Here is a 19152-nt window from a genome sequence, read left to right as displayed (position 1 = left end):
AAATATTTTTGGGGTATATCTCATCACCTTTAAATACTTCAATATACTGCAAACTAAGATTCAACATGGGTTAAAGCTATAAAACAAAGTTTGAATTAGAAGGAAAATATATAAGATGAGGCCAAGAATGAAGTTTATGTGAACAGGGTAGCTAGGGTGCCATAGTATCATTCAGATTAGTCATAAAACCTGACGTGGATTATATAACAAACACCAGTCAAAAGGACATTTTAAGGTCTTAATAAGGACTTCAAATATCCTTTCTACCAGGTCCCAAACTATTTTCAACCAGATCCTCTTTTTGTGAAAACAAGTCACACCAAATATGCTCCTTCTTAAGTGTTAAATGTAACCAAACTGGATTTTTGTCAGCTGAAAAAAGATAACCTTTCAACATGGGATCCTATTAAAAATATTCTGCCTGAAAAAAACCACATCTGATAATGAGATAGCAAGAGCATTATGATAAGTGAAAGTACAAATATATACAGAAATCTTCAAAGATCTTGGGCACCTGAGTGGCTCAGTCGGTTGGGCTACTCTTGGTTTCAGCTCAGGTGATGATCTTGGGTTGTGGGATCAAGCCCCGCGTTGACCCCATATCGGGCTCCATGCTTGGCCCAGAGTCTGCTTGAGATTCTCTCTCTTTACCTGTCCCTCCCCCCCCACTCGCTCCCCTGCCCCTCTCCCCACTTGTGTGTGTGCTTTCTCTCTAAAATAAATAAAATCTTAAAAAAAAAAAAAAATCTTCAAAGATCTCAATCACAATGGGCTTTAAAAGTCAAAACAATTACCATTAACTGATGGAATTATAAACTGGAAGCCAATAATATAGACAAGCAGAGATACTACTACTTTAAGTCAACATCTGGAAGCAGAGTACTCTGAAACACACTAAAACTGTAGTAGTCTCTGATACCTTCAAAAATTGTCCTAACAAGAGAACATGATATTATTAATTCAACCAATCACAAAGCTATAAAATTCAAGAATGAATCTGTGTATAAGTGGAAGGAAAATGAAAATACTAGATATAACCAACCCCAAAGAATTCAGTGGCACATGAAGTAACTATCCAAGGATGCAATCTCATAAAGAAAAAGAGACTTCAGAGAAACCTGTGAAGTACAAACCCAAAGAAAGCTATGAAGGACGAAACCATTTTACTGTTGGTTCACTAGTCAAACTGATTTCCCTAAACAACAGGATTCATAAAACAAATGAGATCTCTTTGTTCACAGCCAAGATTTATATCAAGAGAAGATTTTAAACCACACACAAACACACAGAATTTATAAAATAACCATAAATACCTGATCACAGAGAGACTGCAAAATGGATGTGATATATTCAACACACTGTTGGCGAATAACACTGTCTCCAGGAGACCGCACCAAAGCTAACAGGTCCTGGAATATCTCTGCATATCTTTCGTCACCTTTAATAGTTCCATTAATTAGATGCAAAATAGCTAATTTACAAGCTTTGTGTGAAGCCAGAGCATCAAGAAGAGCAAGCAACCTGGTGGTTTGGCTAGTATACTGTTTTTCTTTATCTTCTGAAGTGCTGAAATAAAATCAATACATTTAGTAAACAAAATTCTTAATTTTAGGGCATTATTCAACTAATATTTATTTTTCAACACATATCATGATATACAAATCTTGTATAAAACACTTCATTCCTTGGATATGACGACTTCTCTGGAATTTTACAATTACTATTAAATTTTATAAATTCAGATTTCAGTATCTTTTTTTAAAATCAGAGTATTTTATAGTTCACCTTTCAAACACCCAAAATCAAGACTTTCAAGGTATCTTGCACATGAAATAGTTTTCTAATTAAAAATAATCTACATATATTCATATACACACACATACATGTATATGTATATATTTATATGTAATATATATTATCTGAGCATTCTAACCCTGGTTTTCAAATTCTAAGTGAAAAAAATGTATGTGTCAAGAATAACTTGAGGAAAAAATTTTTAATGCAAAATGAAAATACCTTTGCAAGTCTTCTACAATCAAATCCAACACAGTTCTCATAATCAGAAGTGCAGTTGGTGAGGCAAGGTCACACAATTGAACACAAATACGCCGTAACATATGTTGAATGGGCTGGCAGGTTGTGCCAGAGAAAGAGCGAACTATTTCTTGGAGCAACTTTGCTTGAACATGAAGGTGCATGCTCCACAATTTTCGGGTGTTGAGTGCCACTGATATATCATGTGGCTCAATAACCTGTTAAAAAAGTATATTGTGTGTGTACATAGATTTTTTTAATATTTATTTATAGTCACAAAAACTGTTCAGGAAGAACTGTTATGAAAAGAACATCTTTACTACATGCTTAAAACATTTTTCTATTACACAATTAAACATTTGCTTGAATTCAATGCATCTAGAAAATCTTATCGTTCTCGGGTTAGCAGTCAGTAGAGCAGAGTCCATTGGTGAATCAACCTAGTTAATGGCAAATTCTAACACATGATAAAGGGAAAAGAAGGATTTAAAAATAACAAAAGTACAAGTATACAGAACAGCATAATAAAATTCACATTAACAAAAATTTATTTAAAATGTTGCCTCCATATTTCTTTAATGACCAACTTGCTTCAGTTTTATCTCACCCTCATCCAGTTATTTTATGTCTTTTTTAAGGGTTGAGGGTTGTCAGTTTTTTTTTTAATAACAAAATCACTGGCTTTTTTTAAAGTGTTACTGCAGTCATTTATAAGATGCATGTTATATGGAAGTGATACCTGAGTTGTTTGCATGGGCAATGGTAGAGGCAGCAGCTCTGAAAGTAGTATGAGTCCAGAAAAAAATCCTTCAGGAACCTTCAAGATTGAAGAAAGAACTTCTTTTAACATTAAAGACCAAGTATTATTGGCCAGAGTCTCTTCTGAGATTGTGAGTTTTTCATTAACTCCTTGTGTAAAAGTCAGTAAGATATCAATGATATCATTTTGAATTTTCTGTTCATCACTATCCAAACGACCTGAGAGAGGGATAGAGCACAGGAGCATGTGTAAAGTCACAAGTGCTGAAGGAACACGCATGTCCTTAAACTCAAAGGATCCACCTCTCAGGAGTTCCGTTAACATAGTTTTAAGAAGAGTGAGTGTGCAGCGAGCCATTGAAATGGTAGTAACTCTGTGAAGGGTAGTCCCCATGTTGACATGGAGCCTCCAAGGCTGAGTCAGAATACTGTTCAATTTTTGTAGAACCCGAATAAAGGTGTCCATTCCTTCAGCAGAAAAAAGCTGAATAACGGCAAGATTCCATTTCAGGTCTTTCTGTTGACCTTTATATAGGATAAGGGGGGAAAAAAAACTAATTACTTACATGTTAATAATCAGTTAAGATTTTTGAATATTTTGTTTAATAAATAGCATTTGTACTTGGCTTTAAGAAGAGTTTTTTAAGTATAATAGCCATATTACCTTCAACAGGAGGTGGTGGACATGCCACATTACAGAGAACACGCAAGGCAGTGGTAAGGCCAACTCCTTCTGGAGTCATCAAATTATCGATATTCTTTAAAAATAAAAATGAACAGAAAGTTTAATTTCTTGGTGCCTGGATATGAGTCAAGAAAAAAATTCCAAGAAGACATTAGTTAAAAATATGAGTATCGTGTTAAGTACTTACACCATTTTAAGTTTCTTAAGTAAATTTAAAACATGAATAAAGCTAATGAAGTTTTTATAAAGGTTTTTTTATAAAAATAATTGCAAAGTTCAAATATATTAAAAAGTACAGATTAAAATGAAAGTAACATACAAAAATGAATGAGACCCCCTGTGTTAAAAATTTAAAATAATTTTTTTCATACACTCTTTCTATATACCCTCCCACCCAAAAATGAAGCAATTTTACAAAACCCTGTACTAAACCTCTTTCAAAACTGGGAAAGCAACAGGGAATGTTTTAGTACTACATAACATACACTTCAATGCAGATACCACAGGAATCTAGCTGTGATGACCAGTTAGGGCATGGTTAAAGGAAAAAGAAATACAGTTGCCTATGTCATTAACACCTGCCCATGCTGTTTCCTAACAACAAATAGTTGTTTAAGTTTCTTTGTTTTTGTAGTTTCCACAGAGCAGCATAGATGATTTTGAAAAAACTCTGAAGAAATAATATTTTAAAATGTTACTATTTCAGCTGCTAACCCTCAGAGGAGAAACTTAAGAAGAAAAATAAGAAAATTCCTTTCCCCTATACATTTTTTCTAATTTCTTCCTTGCTGCCTTTCCACAATAATTCAACAAACTACATAAAGCCGCATGGAGCACAGAGAGAGGTTTTAATCTCAGATCAACTGTTTTTGGTATATCTTGGAATGAGAATCTCTTGTTATTAACTCTAATTAATGGATAAGGATTTACATAAAAATCAAAATTCTTTTAATTACAGCATGTAATTTAAATTTCTAGAGCTAAATTTCTTAGTGGTTAAAAACTTTTACCCCAGTATATAAACTTTATTGGACACCATATACATTCTCCTGACCATGCACAAGTACCCTGAACACATGACCATCTAAATTTACAGAATCTAGTGTACTTCTGCCAAATAAAAGACTGAATACATGAGAAGCTCTAGATGACATGTGAGTCACAGAGTAAGGAACACAGAAGAATATGATGGCACCACAGGAGGTAAAAGTACTCTTAGGAAAGATGGAGTAAAAAGAGAACATAAGGGCAGACAACTTAGTAAAGAAAAATCTGAAGTACATAAACCCAAACAGTAAGTATTTGGTTGCTATTTTAATAATACACATTTCAACTCCAAAATCAAGATGTTTTACACACACACACACACACACGCACACGCAAATACAGCTCATCTGTTAAATGGAGGAGGAAATAATTCAAGGTCCAATTCCGTCTTTCTAGCTTAAAATTTTTTATACATCTATGACCACCTTTAGTCCTTCCTATGCTACACTTTTAAAACTAATTAACAATGCAACAGTTTCAATGAATTTTTACATTACTAATTACTTGAATTATACATGAATTTTTCAAATGTACTATTATGATACAGGATTTTCAACTTTTATGAATATTTTATTTGTAGATGTGACCATCCCAAATTAACAAATTTAGAACTAGTTTCCACTGTAATTATCTAGAATTGACTCTTGTTGGTTTCCACCTAAAAATTTTGAAGGAAGTTCTTTTTCACTAAAGTTTAACTGAAACAATTATATTTTAAATTATCAGGGCATTTAACTTTAAAATGCCTTTGTAAAGATCATCAAAATGATAGGTGGTATTACTCTAATTTGAGAAAAAAAATAGGACAGAATCTGGTAGTGGAAAGTAGTACAGTACACAGGGTTGTGTGCAAGCGTGTTCACATATACATAGTCACACACCCATCTACATACACGTACCAATCTGTACCAAAGTCTAGCATATCAATCAAGTACACTTAACAATTACTGCATTATCTACATAAATGACTTAAAACAATATTACTATATTTGGAACCATACAGTTCCATAAAATGAAGGCACTTTTAGGGGCACTTTGGTGGCTCATTTAGTTAAGCATCTGACTTGGTTTCAGGTCAGGTCATGACCTCATGTTTGTGAGATGGAGCCCCACATCAGGCTCCCTGCTCAGTGGGGAGTCTGCTTCTCTCCCTCTCCCTTCCCCTTGCTCATGTGAGCGCGTTCTCTAAAATAAAACAAATAAATCATCTTTAAAAAAAAAAATCAAGGCACTTTTAGTTTTACTTACCTGTTTAACATATTCAATTAGGTTTGGGATGCAGTTAATTTCAAATCTAAGGTTTTTCAGAGGTTCAAGCCACTTGCCAAGTTCTTAAAAACAAAAACATCATTCATATCATATTTTAAAATAAAAGTCTTTATAACAAAGGAAGTAAAGGTATTCTTTTCCAAAGAAGAACATTAACACATTCATATTGACTTCAATAATCTAAACCTCATACAAGGATAAACTTATGTCTAATTCTCTAAACAAACTTTAACGTGAAATATAAACGGCTACATACAGGCTTAGAAATAAGAAGTGACCGTTCTTAGTTACTTGGTTTCTGAAAACTTAAGTGTTTACATGCTTAAACGGGACCTTCAACTTACAACATTAAAAAAAATTTGTAAAACTGACTCCTAATAAACTAACATAATAAAATAGTGTTTATTCACCTAATGCTACTGCCACCTCCCTCCCACACCCCCAAAAGATCATGCAAAAATTGTATTAATTTCTAACAGGATCAATCCCATAAGAGGGATATTTGCTGAGTGACATTTCTCTTAACATGAATTTTAAATTTTGCCCATTTCCTAATTTGCCTTTATAAAATTAAAAGTAATCATTATCATCCCAAAATAATAACAATAAACTCTGCTTATAAAACAATCACAAATGAAATATACCATTTACCACAACTGAATTAAAAACTCTACAAGAAAAAATGAACAAACAAAAAAAGCAGAAACAGATCCATAAATATACAGAGAACTGGTAGTTGCCAGAGTGGAGGGGTATGGAAGGATGAGCAAAATGGTGAAGGGGAGTAGGAGGTAAAGGCTTCCAGTTATAGAATGAATAAGTCATGGGGATGAAAGGTAGAGCATAGGGAATATAGTCAATGGTATAACAGCATTATAATGTGACATGGTAGCTATACTTTGGTGAGCACAGCATAACTGTATAGCATTGTGGAATTATTATGCTGTACATATAGAGTTGTGGAATCCCTATGTTGTACAACTGAAACTAACGTACATTGTGTGTCAATTATACTTCAAAAAAACAAAAACAAAAACAACTGAGTGGAATAACGTAGAAAAGAACAAAAACTCTCCTAGAAAGTATGCTATGGGGGCGCCTGGGTGGCACAGCGGTTAAGCATCTGCCTTCGGCTCAGGGCGTGATCCCGGCGTTATGGGATCGAGCCCCACATCAGGCTCCTCAGCTAGGAGCCTGCTTCTTCCTCTCCCACTCCCCCTGCTTGTGTTCCCTCTCTCACTGGCTGTCTCTATCTCTGTTGAATAAATAAATAAAAATTAAAAAAAAGAAAGAAAGCATGCTATGACACCCATATTTTATCACCAAAACTATTTGAAGAAAAGCATTCTAATGTTAAAAGTGATATGCCAGTTCCAGACACTTTTTAGGAATAATTAAAGGAAACTGAAAATAGTAGTCCTGTCTCTCCTTGGTTCTACACTTCTCCATGAGGACTACAACCATGTATATCTGAGTAGTTTTCCTATGCATTTTTAAATTAACTCTTTCAGCATGTATCACTCAAGTGAAAGATATAAGGAACAATAATAAAACAAATATGTGTACCCATCACCCAGAATAAGTAATAAAGCATCAATAATACCTTTGAAGATGTTGTGTGCCCTCCTTTTATAAAGGCACACTACAGGGATAAAAACCTATTTCCTATATGAGAAGTTGAGTTTACTAACCCATACTTTTACTGGTGGTATCAAACATAAAATTTAAGATTAAAAAAAAAAAGTCAGGGGGGCATGGGTGGCTCAGTTGGTTAAACATTCAACTCTTGATTTTGGCTCAGGTCAGGATCTCGGGGTCATGAAATCGAGCCCCTCTTCCAGCTCTGCACTCAGCAAGGAGTCTACTTAAGATTCTTTCCCTCTTCTTCTGTCCCTCCCCCACCAACCTCCATTTAACATTCTCTCTCAAAAAAATAAAAGAAAAAGAAATAGAAAAAAGTCCACATACTATTTACAATATTTACTCAATGTTATCAAATTTTCTACTTGGTATGGTCAGAAAGAAACCAAAACAAAATTTTAAAAAACTGTGATTAGATACCTTCAATTTTTCAGGACTGCCCACATAAGGTTTGCCATAAACTTCATTCAACATAGATATATATACTTTAGAAAATAACATTCATATTCATTATCCTTTGCTTTTGAGGACAGCACATGTATGTTAATTAATGACAAATGGATTTCTAAATTGTACTCAGAATAGTGTTATACTCGGAAATATATATAGACAACACACACATACACAAACTATACACAAAACTGAACTTCAGAAGGGGTGCCTGGGTGGCTCAGTCGGTTAAGGTCTGACTCTTGATCTCAGGGCGGTGAGTTCAAGCCCTGCCTTGGGCTCCACGCTGGGCGTGGAGCCTACTTAAAAAAAATAAAAAGTTTGGGGTACCTGGCTAGCTCAGTCGGTGGAGCATGTGACTCTTAATCTCATGGTTTTAAATTCAAGCCACACGTGGGTGCAGAGATTACTTAAAAATCATTTTAAAATCTTAAAAAAAAAAAAAAAACCTGAGTATTTGAGTTCACCTTCAAGCTACTTCCATTTTGATTAGGAACTTCAACTAACCACCAATTACCATGATTTTCCAGGAAAAGGTACTTGTGACAATTTCCTAAAAATCTTTTTAAGAACACCATATAAAATACTTTCATAAAGGGTACTTTCAAGAAGTAACAGAGTATTACTATGTATATTATCAAAACATGATAAAGTACTAATTACAGATATTCAAAGGCTTTTTCCTTCACATATCATAAATGCTTAAATAACTTCAAGTACCATACCTTGCAATTTAGCATTATTTTCATCTGCTTTACAAAGCTTCAAGAGAGATGCTGCATGCTGTTCTAGCATTTGGACATCACTGGAAGACTGAACCACCACCAAAATAAGTATGCATGCATAATTATAAGCTACTGACTTCTTAGACTTGGAATCACTGAAACAAAATAAGGTTTTAAAGTTTTTGGTATGAAAACAATTTTTCCAGGAATAATTTTAAACATTTTTTTCTATTTGGTTTTAAAGAAACCAAGGAATTTTATAATGAAACTTGACTAACTCCCCAAAGAAAAGAAATCGGATTTTAAAGTTCACCTCCAATTCACTTGAAAACACTACTTAAAAGTATATATAAACAAAGCATATGCATCACAATGGAAAGTGGAGTTCTATTAAGAAAGAAGATCAGAAGAACAACAACGAAATATTAACAAGTATACTTCATCAGCAATGAAGGATTTGGAAGTATATTTCAATGGTCTCCTTTAAAATGTTCACCCTGGGTAAGCAGAAATAAGTGTGATGAATCAATCTACTGCCATCATCACTGTCTCTTACCTTAAAACTGCTGAGGTAGAGCTATGTATGGAAGCCACTGCCTTTCATAGTCCCCCCAAAAAGAACTGTCACTCAAGGAGTCATACCAAGACCCTGTTGTGAGGCCAGTTACCTGGATGTCAACGCTTCGTATGACATGAGCCAGGAAGAGCATGTTTATCTCCTCAGACTCTAAAATCAATCCTCTGCCCTACTGGGCAGCTCTTGAAAACTAGTATCATTCTAAATCCCCTGCCCCTATTCAGTCAAAGTACTTCTGAAACCAGAGCACCATAGTTTAAAGGCAAGGGAAAATTCAAGACAGCAAGACAGTCCTCATTACTCTGCTAGTATATATTCTGGTGCCTTAGGATTCCCCTACATACAAATTAGCAAAAGTTACTATAGTTGTAATTTTGTCAACACCCAGGGAAAACTGGAGGAAGCTGCTAAAACATCCACTTTTTCGCCTTACAAACACATCTTATATTTTAGAAATTTCTATCATTCTAATCCTTAATTAACAAATTACGTATTATGTCAAAAAATAATTATAATAATCTTTACTTTCAAAGCAATACCTTCTTTAAAGAAACTAGCCCTTTACTGATGTAGTTTTCCAGTATAACAGAAAATTTAAGGAGTAAAAAGAAAATTACCCTAAGGCTTCTTTGGAATAGTACTCCATTAGAGTAATAAGACTTTGGAGATTTTTCTCAAGACTGAAAACATGGCCCACAGCTGATCTTCCCACAGGATTAAAAGTAATCAAATAAAGATTGTGAAGGGTTCCCAAGAGATCTGAATGGTCAGTTTCTTCACTGGCTGTGCAACGCTGAAAATGGCTGAACAGTTCTGTAATACACTGCAGTGTCTGTGTTGAGTCCTGTAGCCACAAGGCAAATGCATCGTCAATAACACCATCAGATTGAAGACCCTCCTCTTCGTCTTGATCATAAAGGTGACACAGAGCTCGGATCAACAAATTTGTTGCTTCATATTCCGACATAAAAAAAAGAAGACCCTTCTGTGACTGTGCAAGAAACTTTAAAACATCTTTTGTGGCTTGCAGCACACCAGGGTGGGCACTTGTTACTGGAATTGACAGAAGCAAGGTAACCAGCTCCAAGAAATGATGACTATGAAGATACCTGTAGAAAAATTGATACATGTGAAGTCAGTGCAAAACATTCTTCATTTACTCAGTATTCGTTAGGTAGGAGAGGCGTAAAAATTTCAATGGCCATAATCCTTATCCTTAGCAATACACTACTTTAACTAAAAACATAATGTGGCAACAAGTCTTCTCTCCACTGTGTCAAATAAAAGTGAAAGTTATGTGAGGCTTTTTTCCTAGCTAACATTCAACGGATATCTGACATACAACCATTGACAATTCTTCTCTTTCCAGAATCAACCTTGACTTTTAAATTCTGGGTCTTCTTTCCAGACCACTTATCAAATGTTCCTTTTTCACCATGGTCCTTCTCTACTCATGGTGCACCAGTATATCTGAATTAACCTAGGGAAAATATAGTGCATATCCTATAAAAAACATACAGTTTATTCATATTTACTATAGGCAGTATATCCGAATTAATACCTATAGAGAAAACAGATCCAAATTACCAATTTTTAGTATTTGAAGAGTTAATACTACCATACATAGCACTTTTATTAAACCCAAAAACCATTTTTTGCCATACATCGTTTTAGAAAAAATGTGAACTTACTCAAGACCCCAAAATAGACACAAATGCTACAAGAGTATTTTCACTGTCCTAAAAATACTGTGCTCCATATATTTGTTCCTCTCCCTCACCCTAACCCCGGCAATCACTGGTCTTTTTACTGTCTCCATAGTTTTGCCTTTTTCAGAATGTCCTATATTTGGAATCACAGAGTATATAACTGCCTCTCACATTACTCCTTAAACTCAGGCTTCTAGTTTAGGATAATAAACACCCCCAGTAACTTCTTGATTATGAAGGCAAACAGAACCCTCAAGAAGACAAAAACCCATAACTACTATGCTCAAAGAATATCTTTAACCACCTTGTGGAGTGTTCAGAAAAGTTAACACTGCAGGCCTCAAACTACTTATATTCTTAAGAACGACTTCTTACAAGGCAGGCCCTTAGTTAGCATCTGGGAACCTGGATTTGGGGAGAGTTCCCATCACCCAACTGATAAGAATGCTCACTGTGCCTGCAGTGTTCATGCAAACAATATGGTTTACACTGAACACCTGCTTTCCTTCTAGGAGGCTGGGATTCTGTTATACAGTAGATATTGGGGGCCTATGGGGCTATCATCCAATAATAAGCTTGGGTGTTTAGATTCTAATGAGCTTCCTCAGTATGCAACATTTCACACACATTGTCACAATTTCTCACTGGGGGAATTAAGCAGGTCCTACGTGACTCTACTAGAAAAGGACTCTGGAAGCACCTGACTGGTTTCCTCAAGTTTCTCCCCATGTACCCTTTTCCTTTCCTGATTGTGCCCTATATCCTTTTGCTGTAATAAATCATAGTCGTGAGTACAGTGCTGAGTCCTGTGAGTCCCACTGGCAAATCCTGAGAGTGATCTTGGATCTTGTCCTCTACTCAGAGGACATTAGGGCCTAATTATCACTTCAAACTAATCCTTCCAAAATGAAAAATTATTTCTCCTTTCAAAATTCACTGCCCCTCCTTAATTTGCCAGTTTTTGTCAATAAAACCCCAGTTCCAATAGTTACCCTAGGTAGAAACCTCAAAACATCTTTAGATCCTTCTCACTTTCTCTTAGCTATTAGGTCCAGTTGCCAAGTCCTAGTAACTGCTTTTTCACAAGCTCTCAATATTAGCACAATTCCCTGTAAGTGCCACTATATCATGTACTTAACATAGTACAATCTAGACTGGCTCATTTAGTTATCATTAATAACTCCAATTTCTTTTTCATTGCAATACATCTTACAACATATAATCTTAGAATACTACTTTGATCCTATCACATCTACTACTCCGAAATAGTCAAGATTTTCCCACATTCTAAAAACAAAATCCAGGGATGCCTGGGTGGCTCAGTCGGTTAAGTGTCTGCCTTCAGCTCAGGTCATGATCTCAAGGTCATAGGATCGAGTCCCACATCAGGGTCCTTGCCTAGTAGGGAACCTGCTTCTCCCGCTGCCTGCCATTCCCCTGGGGCTTGTACGGTCTCTGGAAATAAATAAAATCTTTTTAAAAAATAAAAATAAAATAGGGGCACCTGAGTGGCTCAATTGGTTGAAAGTCTGACTTCGGCTCAGGTCATGATTCTGGTGTCCTGGGATCAAGCCCCATGTCAGGCTCCCTGCTCAGCAGGAACCCTGCAACTCCCTCACCCTCTCCCTCTGCCTGCCGCTCTCCCTACTTGTGTTCTCTCTCTCTGTGTCAAATAAGTAAATAAAATCTTTAAAAAACATTTTTTAATTAAATTTAAAAAATAAAATAAAAATAAAAACCAAATTCCTTAGCACAGCATTCAAGGCCCTTTATTTCCTCAAGTCTGATACCTAAATGTACCTTCTCCAGTTACGGAGGAGAAAATACTTAATAACCCTTTAATTACCAGTTTCCCTTCAGTGCCTGAAAGCATTACTCCGTTCCTTAGAGTCACTACCCTCAGTTATCCTCAGTTTATGACCTCGCCTCTTACCTTACTAAAAATGAAGTGATCAGTGCAAAGTGCTTTGGCTCCTTTACTGTCTCCATAAAACAAATCTGTACACACATAAGATTTCTTTTCTTCTGTTCAAAGCCAAACCCCTATACTTGTACTCTTGACTTCATCTCCTACCAGACCTTGCTCTACCATTACCATCTTTTGTTCCCAAAAGAAACTAAGGCAAGATCTAATAGTTCAGCTAAAAACAGGAATGGATAGGTACAGATTTTCGAATGGACAAGTACCCCATTTTCTGTTAATGCAGTATGCCCCAAATCAAGGCAAAAATTAATCACAGAAATAAGGAATAGCATAATAAAAATGCCATTTTCCCATTAGCTAGAAAAGTATATACAGGCAAAATGCAAAAAAAGTATCAAAAATTAAAACAAAATTTAAAAGTCTACTGTGGGAGCTGACCATAATAATGGCAAAACTGTACCAACAAACAGAGTCAGATAGGGGCACCAGGCTGGCTCAGTCAGTAGAGCATGCAACTCTTGACCTCAGGGCTGCGAGTTCAACCCCCATATTGAACATGGAGTCTACTTAAAACAACAACAACAACAACAACAAATAGAGTTAGAGAGCATAAATAAGTGGTTAACGGAACCTTAAAGATATTTAAGCAGGTCTGTAAAATTAAATTAGTAAAATATAAATTTAACTTGCAATGTAAGAGAGATAAAGTACAAACAGGTTCACACAGAAAAGCTCTCTCCTTCCTGGGCCATCCTTTTGTACCACACCACCTTCCCAGAAACAACTCTACAATTCCTCATTTATTCTTGCTCATAGATGTGCTTATCACTCTCTTTAACTTAAATCGCTATTACTACTTTAAGTGCTAACTAAAATATAGGTTTCCCACAGTAGTATACTCTCAGTTTCACTACTATCTATTTTGAAATATAGAATATCCTTACACAGATATGCACTGCTTACAAATTTAAAAAAACAAAATCAACCACATAAAATTGCCTGCAGTGATCTGTGAAATATATTTTCCCAAACCAAAAATGTCTTACCTAAAGAGAACAGGGTATGGATCATCCCTTTCTGGAGGTCCAGTAATACGTGCCATTGTTGGGAAAGACTTAACAGGCGGCTGGATCATTGTATGAGGTGCAGTTTCCATTAAATGGAAAACTTCTTCTAGGAGGTTAATAAGCTTTTCTATTTCCCCTTCACTTATATTTGAGGATTCCAAAAGATCCATATCCATTGAAGCCTCTACCTCATTTTCATATTCTGGGTTTGTTCTCTCAAGTCCAGTATCTGTGTCATGATCAGGTTCACTGTGGTTAGAAACAGATGAAGTCTTCTCTGCTAAATGGTCACCAAGTCTTTTAATTTCTGACAAGATTTCATAGAAATGGCACTTCTGAAGAATAGCTGAACCAGCAGTGACAACTCTCACAGTCTGATCTAAAAGTATGAGCTCCAGAAGTTTTTGATAGCCACTTTTCTCGTTCTGCCTACCTCTTAAAAAAGCTTCCATTCCTTCTGTCATACTAATCACGCTGTCCAAAGCTTTAAAAGCATTTAACTTAAGGGAAGATGAGACATGATCAGCAAATAGGAGCTCAAATAATCCATTGATTACTCCTGCTTGTAACAATCCCATGACTCCTTGAGCCCCACATTCTGCTAGTGAGGACACTAATTTGGTCCCAGCTTTGAGTTGTCGGACATTTAAGGCAATGGGCTGGCGAAGAGCTACTTGTAAATTTAAAGCTTGCATGGTCCAGTCTACCAACTGGCCAAGAGAGTCTTGTTTTGTGTTTTTCAACTGCAAATAACTTAATCCTTTTATTATTAAACTTGGAATTTCTTCTAAAGCTGTTACCCATTTTGCACCTCTATCTTCCCGATACAAATCTAACAGTTCAGTTAACTTCACTGAAGCTTCTACTGCCCCTGAATTTTCTTTATCTGGACCTTGATCCTTCATTCTACTGATTTCAATTTCAAAAGTAGTCTTGTAGGGACAGCTGAAGTATAAAAGTGGTACAAGCTCCCTGTCATATGGATCATATGTCATAGGAGGAACTGAAGCTAAGTCTTCAGGAGTGTATTCAACATCAAAGTTCGGATACTTAAAGGTTTCACGTTCCAAGTCAGCAATTCCATCTTCATCACTGGAAATTTGTTCATAACCATCATCCCCTGAAAATCAGTTTGAATAATATTTAAATATTACATCACTGTCGTTTAATGAAAAAAAATCTACCTAATCAAAAAAATATATTTTATTTAGTAGTATGGCAAAAAAATAAGAATTAATGATTTTTCAACAAAATTAACTTCTGCCCCAACATCTTACTGACAATTACCAACATTTTTAAATTTCTAATAGAATTAATGAGAAACTTCATAAGCAAAGTCTTCTATCTGTTCAACTTTACAACTAACTCTGCTACAGAAATAAAATTAGAAATGTCATAAAGTAACAAAAATACCTCTCTCAAAAGGGAAGAAATTAACCTTAGCCTCATGAGAGCATTTTTAAGTATTTTTAAGATGAAAAAAAAATTGAAGGGAAAGATTAAATTTAACTAATAATGCCATAATCACAAAACTAAACCAAATATTTTCAGTGAAAACACTTTAAGTTCTTTTTAAACATTAATTTCATATTCCTGAATTTTCATTTCTCTTCGTTTACCTATCACACAGTTTCTTAGGTCTGCATTTTATTTTTATGGAAAAGTTGATCACTGAAAATGCTCAGCTGGGCCAAAACAGAGCTTTCTTATCATTATACATGTGCAACTTTTTCCTCTATTTCAAAAAAAATAAGATTAGAGAGAAAATATGGTTTTACTTTTTAATACTGCTATTGCCTGGCTGTGGGAAAATTGGCAAGAGTAGTAACAGTTTATGTAAGAAAAGGAAATGTTCTCCAGCATCAGCCATCTTTTGACATTCTTTTGCTCAAAACAAGTTAGCCTTAGCCATATACTTATGATATCTGAAAAGATAAGGGCTTACAGAGGCCTGACTCCGGGTTAAGCCAGATATCTTCTATTAAAGACCAAATAAACCAGCCTCTTTCTCTCATCTTTTCTACAAAAATGATTAAGAAAAAGCCTGCCTGAAATCTAACTACTATTTGCCAAATACAGTAAGTACAAAAAGTATTATTTGCTACTCTGGAAATGGGGGAGGCTAAAAAAGTATCACTCAATAACCTAACTATTTCTAGTCCATAAAGGGGCCCCTGTGATACCAAAATCTACTCTCATGTAAAATCATCCTTACCTTCACTATTTTAGAAAAAAATAAGGCAGTTTGTCTGTCATTTTACATAAATGCTTTAACATTACATGCTATTTCTTGGACAAATAAAGAGTCAATTAGTTTGAATATCTCTCACTTTTCGCTTTCAAAGAAAAGTAAAGCCTAATCAGAGTACTGCATCATGCTATCATACAACCCTGTATAGTTGAATTTTTTTCCCTGAATTTCTAAAAATATAGCATTTTGCTAGAGTATCTAGATGGCAGACATCTTTAGGAATTCCATCCAGCTTATAGCACCACTCCTTACTCCAAAAACAGCCCACCAAATCTCTAATCATCAGGTATTTGCTACATGATCTTGCTTCCCTAGCCAAAACTGATGGTACCAAGGAGCAACTGATACTGTAGTAAGCCAAACAACCTTTCTCCCAGGAAAATGCAAATAAGACTGAGATACAGCCGGGTAGATTAGGCTGGTTGGTTAAAAAGAGGAGATTAAACCTGTGGGGTGAACAGAGAAACAACAGTTAGCTGACAGAGAGAAAATAAAGTAGAAACATAAAGCAAACAAAAAATGGGTTCCCAGTTCTAGTCAAGTCTTGAGGCCCAGCTACATTCTATCCTTTGAGTTTCTTGAAAGCCATTTATCTTTGTTCTAAATTCTCTTGCACTGCTCAAAGCTACATCAAGTTAGTTCCTAGTACTTAAAAACAAAAAGTCCTAATAAATATAACCCACCTTCACCTTCTTCATCCTCTTCACCTTCTTCCTCTTCATCTTCTTCTTCCTCCTCAGGGATACTGTCTACTGTATGGCGATCATCCTCATCTTCATCCTCTTCTTCCTCTACATCCACATCATCTTCATCATCTTCTCCTTCTTCTTGCTGCTCTTCTTCTACTTCTCCTTCATCAGAATACTGCCCTTCCTGGGGAACAGAATTCCGATCAGGAGAAATGGGTTCAAAGTAATCTTCTCTATGAGAAGCATCCTCTTCCTTATCACCAGACACTGAAAAATTGAGATTTAAGAGACAGATTATTTTACTGGTTTAAATACCATGAGGTAGCAGGACTGGATACTACAGCTACTTAATGACACTTTGGATGATTTAGCTCATAAATACCCTTTTTAAAAAAGCTGTAGAATCACCTGCTTTTAAAAATATTAAGAGTATGTACTGTGTAAAGTACACTATTTTATGTTCTAACACCAGAAACTAACCCTTTTCTTTTCAGCTAAAAAGTACACAGGTTATTATCTCTCCCAATACATAACGCTTTTTTTTTTAACTGGTACTCTTCTGTATATATCTCTACAGCACTTTATTTTCAAAGCAATGTTGGTACAGCTTCAAATGAATGAACTGATTTTTTTTTTTTAAACAAGTTCACCTGCCAACAGAAAAGCACAAGGAAACACTGCACAGGAAAAGGGTGGGGGGCATTCATCAAGATTTGATTACCTATATCTAATTTTCTTCCTTTAATCAAAAAGCACTATAACACTAATCAAGGTGGGGGGTGTGCTGATTTTATTCATACCTGGCAAAGGTATGGGATCATCTTCATCATCATCAGGTGGAGGTGGTCCTGGAGGAGTTCTTGGTCCCCTTGGCTGTGGTCTTGGAGGGCTTCCATTAAACTGATCTTCTTTCTCCCCATCAGCTAGTTTTAATAGAGACAAAAAAAGAACTTTCAAATTATTAAAACAAAGTGAAATGAATGCATGACAAAAATGCTGTTAATTGTTTGCGTTTTTCATCTTCGGAATTTATTGATAAACTTTTCCTTCCCAAAATCTAACAAATTTTACTAGTTAACTTATATTATAAAAGTTAGAATTTGTACTCAGCTATCAGAAAGAACAAGTTCTCAACATTTGCTACAACATGGATGGCACTGGAGGAGATAATGCTAAGTGAAATAAGTCAAGCAGAGAAAGACAACTATCATATGGTTTCTCTCATCTATGGAACATAAGAACTAGGATGATCGGTAGGAGAAGAAAGGGATAAAGAAAGGGGGGGTAATCAGAAGGGGGAATGAAACATGAGAGACTATGGACTATGAGAAACAAACTGAGGGCCTCAGAGGGGAGGGGGGTGGGGGAATGGGATAGACCGGTGATGGGTAGTAAGGAGGGCACGTATTGCATGGTGCACTGGGTGTTATACACAACTAATGAATCATCGAGCCTTACATCAGAAACTGGGGATGTACTGTATGGTGACTAACATAATATAATAAAAAATCATTAAAATGTTAAAAAAAAAAAAGTTAGAATTTGTGAGTTCCCACATATTAAAATATACTCCTGGGCATTATCCCAGAGAAATGAAGACTTACTTTCCTCAGGAAGATGTACACAAAAAGCTGTTCATAACAGCTGAATAATATTTGCGAAAGTCAAAAACTGGAAACTACTTAAGTGTCCTTCAGGGGTTGAACAGTTAAATAAACCATGATATATCCATACTAAGTAATACTACTCAGCAATAAAAAAGAATGAACTATTGATACACACAACAAAGTGGATGAACTTCAAAGAAATTATGAATGGAAAAAGCCAATCTCAAAAAGATACCTACTACCTGATTCCATTTATGTAATATTCATGAAATAATATAATTATAGAGTTGGAGAACAGATTAGTGATTGCTAAAGCTTAGGGATGGGTGGCACGCACGTAGCTATTAAAGAATAACACCAGAATAACTTGATGGTACAATCAAGATACTTGATTATGAAAGGCTATATATAACATAAAACTGCATACAGCTACACACACACACACACACACACACACAAGTGCACGTACAATTGGCGAAATCTGAACAAGCTCTTAGAGAATTTTGTTTCGATATTGTTCTACAGTTGTAAAAGATGTTATCAGTGGGGGAACCTGGGGAAAGAGTGTATAGGACTTCCTCATGCAGTTCTTTGCAACCTCCTATGGATCTACAATTGTTTCAAAATAAAAAACTAAAAACATACATACATTCATATACAGAAAATGTATGAGCACAAGTGTCAATTTAAAACAAGTCAGTAAATTAAACAAAAATTT

General features: G+C 35.5%; 1 protein-coding gene across 2 annotated transcripts in view; it reads right to left on the bottom strand.

Moving 5' to 3' along the window:
• Positions 1-19152, bottom strand: part of VIRMA (vir like m6A methyltransferase associated) — a 60891-nt gene that overhangs the window by 23259 nt on the left and 18480 nt on the right. For both annotated transcript variants that reach the window (XM_045805942.1, XM_045805943.1), the window contains exons 6-15: positions 17628-17750; positions 16822-17094; positions 13867-15007; positions 9805-10296; positions 8611-8765; positions 5774-5856; positions 3458-3551; positions 2774-3318; positions 2017-2252; positions 1314-1566 (exon numbers count right to left, since the gene is read on the bottom strand). In XM_045805942.1, coding sequence (XP_045661898.1) covers positions 1314-1566; positions 2017-2252; positions 2774-3318; positions 3458-3551; positions 5774-5856; positions 8611-8765; positions 9805-10296; positions 13867-15007; positions 16822-17094; positions 17628-17750 — 3395 coding nt within the window. The remainder of the gene's footprint in view (positions 1-1313; positions 1567-2016; positions 2253-2773; positions 3319-3457; positions 3552-5773; positions 5857-8610; positions 8766-9804; positions 10297-13866; positions 15008-16821; positions 17095-17627; positions 17751-19152) is intronic.

This window comes from Ursus americanus, chromosome 9, assembly GCF_024610735.1.
Source record: "Ursus americanus isolate L20-20 chromosome 9, mUrsAme1.1.p, whole genome shotgun sequence".
Taxonomy (NCBI): Eukaryota; Metazoa; Chordata; class Mammalia; order Carnivora; family Ursidae; genus Ursus; species Ursus americanus.
This window is presented reverse-complemented; position numbering and strand designations above follow the sequence as displayed.